The sequence below is a fragment of the Trachinotus anak genome, unplaced genomic scaffold (genome assembly GCF_046630095.1).
Source record: "Trachinotus anak isolate AG129_WGS33_773 ecotype Australia unplaced genomic scaffold, CSIRO_AGI_Tana_v1 ptg000019l, whole genome shotgun sequence".
Lineage (NCBI taxonomy): Eukaryota > Metazoa > Chordata > Actinopteri > Carangiformes > Carangidae > Trachinotus > Trachinotus anak.
Window position 1 is genome coordinate 21,420,260 of NW_027273870.1, and position 12,072 is coordinate 21,432,331.

Genomic DNA, 12,072 nt, shown 5'->3' on the forward strand with positions numbered 1-12,072 from the left:
ACTACTTTGATTCCATGTAGTTCACAACTCCCCAGCACTGCTGTCAAAAGTGTGTGTTCATCTTTGGTTTAGGTGCCACTGCTTTGTTTAAGGTTCATATCATTTTAGCAGTGTCAGCAGTTCTCTAAATGAGCATCACATGTCAGCATAACAGTTTGAACAAAACCCCATAGATTCTATAAAAAGCTGTACTTTGCACTCCTAGAAAGTAAAGCTCTTCACTCACTCAGTCACACACCCTTAAACATGCATACAAACGCACACACACACTTCAAATGCCTTCCAGCAGCAGTCTGCCATCTGCTCCTCCAAAATCAAATCACAGGTCCCAGCCACCCGGCCTGCACTGAAGCCCCCTCCTGCTGATACACACACACACATACACACACACGCACAGAAGCCCCCCCATCAGAGCACTGGCCACCACCAGATAATTAGACTTATAAACTGGAAGGGAGGGTTAAAGTGCAGCTGTCAGGTGTGTGTGTGTGTGTGTGTGTGTCTGTGTGTGAACGTTTTCATGGATGTGCATCTTTACACAATACATCTCTGTCCACTCTCCTTCCTCAATTCAAAGCTGCTCCTCAGACTGAATGTTAATTGTAGATGTCGGTTATCAGGGCCAGCAGAATCAGCTGCTGCTTTTGGGAGAAAACCCTACTTTACATCTCAAAGCTGACTGAGCAGGCAGAAAATAAGATCTCCCTATTTTTTATTGTTTAATCAATGCATTCATTAATTTGGCAGTTAGCAGTCCAGTACTTGCTAAATTCTCTTTTTTATGCAGAAATCATTCAGGAATGACTCAAGGGAACTATAGAAATATCGACAAAGAGGAGAAGCCCCATGTGATAAAACACAGACAGCAAGTGTAAGCGATGAATCGTTGACACTATACTTGAGCAGCCAACAGAAGTTTAATTAAATAGTGAATTCATTAAGTTTGGTCAAATACTCTTTGATGATTGAATGATATGGGAACTTGCAGCATGTTCCATGTTAACTGAGCTTTAGTTTTGGTTCAGTTTTTAGTGATTCATATGAAACCTTGGTAGCTGGTTGTACACATCCCTAGATCTAAGCTTCTTTTTCTGCAGCTCTCTGTTGTACTGTGTGGGTCGGGTTATGCTTGAAAAAAAAATCAAGACTGCCCCCACCCCTCCTTTCAGTTAAATAATCCATACAAGTTTAGAAAATGTATTTTGGAGGACATTCTGTACATGACCTGCTCAGGGAAACATAAATTCAGGGTTTGCTCTCTCCCTAGCGAAAGCTCTGAGCAGAGAATGGAGGATGATGCACTGACTGTTTAGTGACCTTTCTTGACGCACCAGTGCAATTTGGGGAAAACTGGATCCAGTCCAGGCTTTCTTCCTGCCTTTTACCCAATGTAGCCTTCAGCGCTCAGTGACCCTGACACATAATAGGTGAGGAAAGACAGCCAGGATGCAGTACTGTTATTAAAGCATTAGCGATCGATGTGGCACATAGCAAAAAGTGGAAATCCCATTTTTCCATGGATAAATACTCAGTGTGTGGTGTGAGTGAGTAATCAGTTCTTACATTTCATCTTACGTAACATGCAATCCTGAATGCAAAAACTGCAAACACATGGGGAAAAAGAAAAGTGTTAATTCAAGAATATATTAATCCTCAGTAAATTATTATTGATTGTCCCTCAGTCTTGGAAGCTCAGCATTATTTTCTTTCACTTTCATTTTTTTCATTATATTTTTTATAAATTAAAACACGTTTAAAAATAATGATAGATAGATAGATAGATAGATAGATAGATAGATAGATAGATAGATAGATAGATAGATAGATAGATAGATAGATAGGTTAGTTTTCAAAGCTGTCTAAACTATTTAAGAGCCAAATGTTTACAGTTGTAGGCCACTAACCTACATGTGGCCTCCTGTACAAACATTTAGTAGCTTCAGTTTACTCTACATGTTTGTTCTCAGGTCTACATGTAACTCTCTGCATTAACATAAAATATAAGATTGTTTGTTTGATAAGTGTCAGTCTTGCAAATTTAAGTCATACCATACCATAAAAATCAAGCGGCCGTGCTACTATTTGCCATACTGAATTTGAATATATCTAATACTATACATCTTGAGCAGCAGTGGAGAAGTGGAAAGACAGCACTACATGTGCATTGCTTTCAGAAGCAGGGTATATAGAGATACAGATCTGACTTAAGGTTTAGATAAGTCAAACCTTGTTTTTCTCCTTCTAAAAAACATCTGTCCTCAACAGTGTGCATCACAGAAAACATAAAAATCCTGAAACGTTCGCCTTTCACAATCCTTTTCACTCAGTGATGTTATCAGGATGACAGCCAGTCTGCCCATTAACCAGGGGCTGGAAACAGACCTGGACCATTTAGACTGCTGAGCTGTAAGGGCTGAAATGCTTGTCTCGCTCTGAAATTCTTTAAAGGCCTTTTCAGTACACACAGCAAGCTGAGGAATGGGAGAGCAAATTGTACTCGGCACCAATAATTGAACAGCCAACTCAAATGTAATGTTTTCTTTTTTATTTACATCCTTGCAGTAGTTGATTGGATGTATTGTATCTTTAGTAATAACTGAAGAGACAGTGTATATTTATAATGTATAACATAAGAAATGTCAGTTTATGAAAGAAATTCATTACAGTCACATTAACTGATGGCTTGAATTAGATTTTTCATCTCCTTTTTTTTCTACCTCCCAATCTTGATCACTCAATCTTGTCAGTGTATTTGAGTGAAATTGTTAGAGGCAAGCGCATTGGGGCGTCTGCATGCATACAGTGTGCGCAACAAAAGCTGAAGGTCACTCACAGGTCTGAGCACTGCAGCAGTGTCATCGTGTCCCAAAGATTGTGACACCATGCTGTGAGTCAGCAGCAGGCAGACAGACTGGGAAAACTCCATCTTGTTTTCACCAGAGAACGGGCTATACAGTCGTGTAGATATGGATAGGCAATGGAAGAATTCAGACCAACATCCATAATGACAATACTCTGTCTGTGACCATGCACTGTAACAGCTGAGACATTTCCTCTACAACTTTTAACTTAACTCTTTATTTAGTTACCAACAAAATGCCCTTACATTTGTGCCTAGAACACACTTGAAAACACTTGTTCAGACCAAATCGCAAACTGCTAAAAGTAGCTACCAAAACAAATACAAATTTACAAATTTAAAGAAGCTAACTTTATTTCCAACATTAATTACTTGATTCAGTCAAATACAAGTTTATTTATACAATAAACAAAAAAAAAAGAAGAAAACTAATCAGTGAAGCCATGAAAAAGTAACTTAAGGCTAAGACAAACTGGGTAAATAGACATCTGAGGTGATAAAATGCAAAGTTTTAGTGACATACTGAAAGCAGAAGTGAAAATTTGCTTGGTAAGAGCTGCTCAGTTTGATTTAGTATGCTCATCAATTTCCTTATGATTTATTTTTTGTAAAAGAAGTAAGTTCCAGCTTTCTGTCTTCAAACATATTTGTCACAAAAAACAAACAAACAAACAAAAACAGTTAGAGTATTGGACTTCCCAGATTTGTGTGGGACACAGACCTGTTTCCCTTCACATGAAAAGAAAGCTGTTTCATTAAATACAATGTGCTCCTGAAAGGAACCTCTAGGAACATCAGTACCATACACTGTAAACGTACTCATAGCAGTGATAAGATAAAACACCACAGAGTAAACCTTTTATTCCCAACATGTCATAAAGAAAACAACTAGAGTTCATAGTTCCCGGATTGCTGACTTTTGGGGGCATAGTTGTGTGTGAGTGGGAGGAGGATGTTGGTTTATGTGACACTGATGCATCATGGCATCACTTAAAATGACACGCTCCTAATGATGATTGCCCCATGGCCCCAATACTCTAAACTGGCCCCCGTCGTGCAGGCCATGTGTTAGCATGGACGTGCTGCTCTGTTATCTTGTTTCAACAGTTAAAGGGTTTACATTCATCAAGGAGTCTGAATTCTTCTCACCCCGTTATCACGTTGGCTCGATGAGATTGTGTCATTTGCTGGCAGGGCGTTGAAACTTGGCATTTACAGAGAGATTAGTCCCACTGTCTCCCTCTCTGACTAGCTAGAGGCAAGGCCACACAAGGGCTCCATCTGATTGTCAGGCTTGAGCTGTTTTCAGGGCCAAGTCTGGATTAAACGCCACCATTTAGGTCAACAGCCATGAAAATTGCGTGCCCACCTATTGTTGTGTGCTGTCATTAGCATACAGCACCATCTGACACCAGTGCACTGTCCAGCCACTGCTTTAGTTTGTTCTGTATCTATATTGCTCTTTTAATAACATTGATATTTGTTATTGTCACCTTTAAGTTCTACCACTGGAGTATGGTGGCCCTGAGAGCTCAACATACTCCAGCTTAATAAAACATAAGTTGGTTGTGTTGTCTAGTGCTCTGTATATTTGCTGTGGTACGCTGTACATGTGTGGTTGAAGATGTTTTCTTAATTTTATTGTGTTTGATCTTTTTGTGTCTGTTTTTCTTTAGCAGCAGTGTGTGGTGAGGCTCTCTAGGGCAAAACTGAATGAAAATGAGTTCCATGCCGTGAGGTATACGGAGTTAAACTTTGGCTAAAAGAGAGAAAAGGTGTCAGATAGGTAGTATGTGTCAGCTGATACTTTGAATCAGTATCTGGAGAGAAAAAGTTGAAATTCTGTATTCCTAACTTTCCTTGATATGAATAAATTTGGGTTGACTTTCAAAATAAAAGCTTGGCAGTCAGAGACGGAATCAGAACACATCAAAAAAGATCAAGCCTTGGCATAACTTGGTAGCTGTTAGGCCATTGGAAAAAAAAAAAATCTTCAAATCCAGAACTCCTCTTTCTTGCCCTAGCAGATGGCCTTCACACACAACCATGCATGCACACAAGCACACACTGCATCAATGCTTTCTCTTAGCCTTGGTGGGCAAATCAGACATACTTCATTGTGATTATAAAGCAAAAGTGCCTGTTTTCACAAGTGCTGGCATGATACCCTGCACTGACAGACAGGAAAACAAAAAGCCGGCAGACGACAGAGAGCCGGGGTGTCGGGGGGGGCACAGGGCTGTCGGCTGTGCAGAGCGTGTGGAGGCTACAGAAGGGGAGGGCACCCATTGTGTGTTGTGTGATCTCAACTGCTTGTTTTGTTTTGTTTGTCCAAGCCTGGCTCTTCTCCATTCTTTGCAGCAGGCCTGTCACTCTCCCAACAGGAGAGTTGACATCATGATATGGTTATGCTGCATCCAAACCCCAGCCCACACACTGTCGTTTGTCTACTTGAGTTTAATCATGCAAGCAAGGCCTGATTGCCTCAGCAAGATTTGGCATATTGATGTGAGGAATGTTTTTGCACAGGGCAGATCATGAGAGTTATCTAAGCGATCCTGACAACTGTAGCGTGTATCTGATACTGATGGTGAAGCTTCATTTGCACATCAAACAGTGTCTCCTCTCTTCAATGTCTTCAGGTGTGACTCTTGGTTTATTGGTATTAATGCTGATGTTAGGACAGTTTTTATTTATCATTTACTTTGAGTAGTACAACCATTAGATACTAGATACACTAAGACTTATTAATGCAGATCTTTTTTTTTTTTTACTGAAACTGCAATATTGTATTTTGTGCATTTATTGCCAAGTAGCCCTCTTCAGTCCAGTAATTTTGTTGGTTTTTAATTGGAGACTGAGGATTATGTTAATTGGCAACTAAAACAAACATTGTATGCATCTCTTGTGGATCTCTTTGAGCCTCAGCAAATCTGCAAGACTCACTTGCTAAACGAGTAAGGTAATCTACTAAGGCTCATCTGGGAGAAAAGTTGTGTATGCATGTTTAGGCTTTTACTCCCACTCCCTTCACTCCTTACACAGCTCAGTTTGAGTATAAAGAGCTCAGCACTCATGTACATTCAGACACCCTGAGGTTAGGTACTGTGATGTCTCTGTTTCTGAGTCTGACTGTGACTTGGAGGAGAGGGAGAGAGAGAGAGGCAGACAGCTGTGTAATGTGTGATAGGCCAACCTGCCACAGGCTGGTGTGAGGAAGAGTTCGCTGCACCGCCTTGGAGTTCCCTTATGTGGTCACCAAATGGAGGGAAACTGCCCACATTAATTCATGTTTATTTTGCTCTGAAGTGCCTTCACTATCTCCAGATGAAATGTCCTTCATGTATTAGGTTGATGTATGAAGACCTGCTGGTTCATCATGTTTCTTCTTCAGTACTTTCAGTGGGTAATGGTTTCTTTGTTATTTTACATCTGTGTGGTTACTGTTGAATGTTTTATAAATTGAAAAAAAACATGAATTGTTAAGCAGGTAATGGTTTGTGTGGCTAATGTGGGGAATCCACAGGGGCGAGTTAATGATGGGCTTAGATTTCTCATTGCTCTTTTTTTTTTACGCTGCCGCCACCGCCGCCGCCTTGTCTTGGTTGTTCCACGTGCCTGAGATTTACTGCTCTAATCCAGAGGAATTAAACATCTCAGGAAGGAGCCTCTATCTGAGAGTGAGAGTTCAAACAGAGTTAATAACCTGGTTGGCTTTAGCTTAAGCATAACCCTGACAAACTTAATAGGCATCTAGCTATCTGCATGTTCTCAAGTAACAGCTCTAAGTGGGAGTAACTAAGCCTGGGTAAAGGATGCACATGTAGTTTGACATGAAAGGTTTTTTCCACTGTAACAGCAGGAGTGGTGTGTGGGCTGACTTTCTCCAATGCAAAAGGTGCAGAGGTTTTGATCTCTCTGTCTCTTATTTTTGTCTTTCCTCCAGGACTCCACCCACCTTATTTGCCTCTTGCTCATTTGGCTCAGGGTGATGAGGAGCAATGAGGGGTCTGGAGCTACATGGGGCTGATGATATCTAATGATTACAGTGATCATCCTGTCAGCCATCACAAGGGCAGCCTCCACTTTCATGTGTGTCTCCTATCCAGCCATTTGCTGTCTTTTCCACTGCCCTAAATACTCAGCTCCTGCTGTTTTGTGGCAATTGTATTTGGAACAAAGCCCTTATTGAAGCACAAGTGAAGACTGTTTCCCCCTTTAGAACTAGATGCAGTGTATTGATACAGTATATGTGGTGAATATTTTTAAATGATGGATGTTTGGGTTTGTTTTCATGCCTTTAAATTCAAAACCCCTCTCTTATTGTATTTGCCGAAACCTTTGGTTAGTTTTGGGTAAAGGTTTGTAATTGGTCTAACAAACAGATTCCTCTCCACACCTTTATATGTTAACACACTTTAAGCCCTTGGCCTGTATTTCGTCTGTTGCCAAGCTAAGCAGGGCAGAAAGTACAGCAGGCAAGATGAAGGGCACAGACGGATGGCGAGAGCAAGAGAAAGTCAGACATACAAGAGGAGGGGGAGTGGGGGGGGGGGGGGGGTGGGGGGGTCGCATCTTGGAGGGCAAACTTCAGTTTACCCTCAAGACACGTCACCCAGCCAATACAGAACCCTGCAAACAGTTCACTTCACTGATTGGCTGAGACAGGGCCTAGCAGGACAGCGCTGGCGATGGACTGCCATTGGCTGTTTATCCTGGCAGTGGTTGACAAGAGCAAAGAGAAACATGGACAATGCAGTCTGACATTCATACACTCCTTTAATCTGCGCCAAATCATCCTCTGCAAAGGTTTTGAACTTTTTTTGCACTATTTTTTTTACATATTGTACATCATCATCTGCAAAACCCTGTGTATAGAGACATTAACATCACAGGATTTTACTATTTACTGCAGTTCTTGAAATTGTTATTTACCATAATCTGAACCGCAACAGACAACTTTCAGTGAGATGTGAAATACACACATATTGAGATACTAGTATTGCAGGGAACTGGGGAGGTGGAGGGAGAAATCAATCTGCTCCAGCTACAGCAGAACCTGGAGGAATCAAATCATTGCTGAATGTGACTGGTGGTTGGCTGATTTCAGTGTAAGTGGTCTGACTGCACACTACAGCAAGGTAAGACGTCAGTAAAAACTGGACTTCAACAGCTGTCATGTGTAAGGTGTAGTGATGAACCTTCAGAGAATTATCACCTCTAATCTGCAGCTCTCCTCTGCTGCTCAGAGCTCAGGGTTTAGCTCTCCAGCCTGCCACGTAACTGCTTTGGTTCACTCTCATCGCGTCACTTTCGGCAGAAACAGGAAGCTATTTTCTGCTGAAAGTGACACGATGACAGCTAAAGCACCTGATATTTCCCTCATGATGGGGTAGAAATAAAAAAAACAGAGCTTTATATATTTCATATTCACTTAGTGTCTATGAACACGCCCCCAATAATGTTGCTCCGTTGTCAGTGATGTGTTATTTTCACTGCCCTAAAATGGACAAAAAAAATTGTTATTGTAGTTTTAAGCAATGGTTTAATTTTGTCCTGTACATACCCTGTTAAATAGTGGTTCTATACTATGTATGTCTAAGTGAATAATGATATATTTTTTCACTATTACTCCACACATTTGCCTTCATTCTTAATTTAAACAAACTGTCACTTTCCAAATGGTGCAGTTTCAAAACTGAATGAAGTTAAAATGCCATCATTTCACAGCCTTTGTCATTGAACATAATTTCTCAACCACTTGACCTCCTTTCATTGTTGCCTCTTAAAAACCCTGTCCACACAGGCACCATTTGTCTTCATTTCCCTGCATTCCCCTGAACGTCACAGGCCCAGTTGAAAAGTACTTTATCACAGGACACAGCAGTGCTAGCCTTGCAGAGAGAGAGAGGTGTATGCATGGGCTAAAAGTAAATGAAAATATGGCCAGGGGCCTTCTAGGCGAATAATATTACAGCCCTGAGTTTCTTTTCTTCACGATAAGCCTGTTGCCTCAGGGGGTGCTGGGACAAGCATGTCCTGGGGCAACCGCAAGATAACTTGACAAAGGCCTGTTGAAGCATGGATTCAAATTGCAATGTAGAATAATGTGAGGTAACTTAAATAATGTGTGTGCTATGGTTTGCTAGAGAGGGAGAGAGAGAAAGAAAGAGAGAGAGAGGGTAAGAAACACATTATATATTGTGTGTTTAATTCTTACAAAAGCTGAAAAAGGAGAATTTACCATTTAACAGGGGATATGTGTCAGACAATTTTTAGGAGAGTGGTATCCATCTTCACATCTGCCATCAAACATATAAATATATTTCCCAAAATGTTGAACCTGCTCCTTTAAGCTGTCTCTGAGCCCCTCTGACAGCTGATTTCATCACAGTTAGTGTTTTCCCAGCCAGGGGACAGTGTTCACCTCTGCTGTCGCTGTGCTGCTGTCTCCCATTGTCCTCAAACAAATGTCCAGAAAGCTCCATATCAACACACTCTGCTGAGTGGATGGAAAAACACAGGACAGTGTTGTCATCAATAACTTCCACACACCAGAGAACGCTGTGTGTGGGTTAAGGTCAATGAGAAATATTGCTTTACATCCATATGTAACAGTCTCTCACTGACATAGCTTGCGCTACAGCAGCGTCCATATCTGACACATACATTGGACTATTCCCTGTGGGCTGTTGCCATGGTGATTCTAACACCCGTGCCCCGACACTATGGTGTCAGAAATCAGCTGCCAAGTTCCAGAGTGAGAGCTCATCTAAAGAATGGCATTCACTCCAGCTATGTCAAACCTCTGATAATGTGCCACAGCACCGTATAGACACACATTGCGTAGGCACTCCTCTTCTGCATTCACTGTTTCTTTTCCTTTGTTGCTGAGTAAAAAGCTCATCTGTTTGCATCGAAGAGAAAACAAAAGAGGCACATTAAGGCCATGACAATTGCCTTAATGTGATAATTGATAATTGATGAGAATGCTATGGATACTGCATCCCGGTTAATTTTTAATTCATGGTGTCTGAATGTAGGACATGCAGAAGTGTCATGTGAGTTGTCTTATTTATTATTAATGGCTGTGCAGTTGAGCACACTGAATGATATATATGATTTGTGATGTTAAATACTAATATTTAGCAATTTTAGCTGTCAGTGTTCTCACTCCTCCTCCGCTTCTGTTTCCTTTTCTGTCAGCCTCCACCTCTTCTTTTTTACTGTGGAGGTTGTGTTCTTTAGCAGCCATTTAGCTTTTCTGGACCACCAGTTCTTCTAATATCCAACCTCCACACACACACACACACACACACACACACACACACACACACACACACACATATACACACACCCCCACTGTGTCAGCCCCAAATCTCCCCGAGAGGATCCATCTGCCCATAATCTTCAGCCATGCTGTACTTCCCCTCTTACTCTTGTTTCAAGTGTGTGTGTGTGTGTATCCGTGCATCCATCCATGTACATATGTCTGCCAGTGTGTGGGTGCACTTGCATGTGGTGGGGGGGTTGGATAATGAACGGATCTTTTCCCTTTTTGTCTTCCTACATGTCCACCTACAGCAACAGAAGGATAATCTGTGTGTGTGTGTGTGTGTGTGTGTGTGTGTGTGTGTGTGTGTGTGTGTGTGTGCGCGCGTGCGTGTGTGTGTAGGCACAACTCACTGTAGTCTAAAAGAAACTCTTCTTTCAATCTCGAGGGGTGGGTGGTGGGTGTAAAAAGAAAAAGTGCTGGGAGCTGCAGAGAAAATGACGATCACAGTGTGAGACAGAATAGAAAGAGCAAGACAAATGACCCTGCAGCACGAACGCTAACTGCACCACCTTCCTCCTATGATTCTGCATTGACTCTGCAGTATATTCTGAATGTCAGGGCGTTCTGACCTCACAGTGTTGATATGCTCCGTGTCTCTCTACTGTTCACTCAAATGCAGTCACAACCTCATTGTACCACATGCATCAGAAACTGATGTTAGTTCAATGAGTTGCCTGCACAAAGCGAAGCCATTGTAGACACTGTTAGCAGTTACTCATGTAGAGCTGACACATGCACAGTGAAATGACTGCAACCCGTAGGATCATGTAAAATAACTCAATCATCCATGCCTTATGAAAGAAACCGGTAACTTTCACTTGCACTGTATTTGATTATATTCCATTTGTGATATTGTACTTTTTGTTGCACTACATTTATTCCAAGGCTGAAGTTACAAGTTACTGTGCTTTACATCCAAAATATACAATATGTTTTTAAAAATTATTCATTTCTATAGGTTAAACTACAAGACAGCATATAAAGTAGTTAGTGAGCTCCACTCAAATGCAGATTTGTTGTTGTTTATATCCACGTTTGCAAGCTTATTCTTCTTCTTTACTTTTCAGTTTTTGCTCTTTACTGCCACCAGCTGTAGAAGAGAGTAAAACCTTCAGCAGGAATTTTTATTGCATTGCAGTGTGTTTGTACATACTCGTGCCCTTAAGACCACTATGTGTAAAATGTATGACTCCACCGGTTGTAGTATCTTAAAATGCACTGTGGTATAGGTCTGACTAGGTGACACAGAACTTGGACTTCAACATACCTAATTAAGTGTTAATAAAATGTATAATGCAGAACTCTTTTTTTTTTTACATTGCGTTACATTGTTGAATTACTACTTTTGTAAAGGATCCAATCACTTCCTTTACCGTCACCTCTGCATATCAAAAGAGGTAAATGAGTATTATACCCTTATGAAGAATCAGTTTGACCTCTGCTTTTTTTTCTTCTCCTCCTTCCTGCAGATTACCTGCCTGCAGGACTTCTTTGGGGACGATGATGTGTTTATCGCGTGTGGCCCAGAGAAGTACCGCTATGCCCAGGACGACTTTGTGTTGGATCACAGTGGTAAGGCTTCCACAGCCTTTATGACTGGTAGGCCTGACTACGACTAACTAAACATCCGTCTCCTGGTGTGTGTGTGCCTGTGTGTGTTAGCCTCAGTGTCCTTCCCCACAATGCTCTCCTCACAAGTGCTTGCAACACTCTTTTCCTTTCGGAAATTGACAGCAGGATATGAGATCTCTGTGTGTAAAAATGAATAAATGACCCATTTGTTATATGATTCTCCTACCACTTTAATCCAGATTATTATCATTTTGATAGTAGAAAGTAATTTTTTTTTTTTTTTTAAATTACAGTATATTTGACT

At 41.1% G+C, this 12,072-nt stretch overlaps 1 protein-coding gene across 3 annotated transcripts in view; it reads left to right on the forward strand.

The window, feature by feature from the left end:
* Positions 1-12,072, forward strand: part of dclk2a (doublecortin-like kinase 2a) — a 42,995-nt gene that overhangs the window by 13,000 nt on the left and 17,923 nt on the right. For 2 of the 3 annotated variants that reach the window (XM_071503557.1, XM_071503559.1), the window contains exon 3: positions 11,666-11,795. In XM_071503557.1, coding sequence (XP_071359658.1) covers positions 11,666-11,795 — 130 coding nt within the window. The remainder of the gene's footprint in view (positions 1-11,665; positions 11,796-12,072) is intronic. The other variant, XM_071503558.1, reaches the window with a different exon arrangement.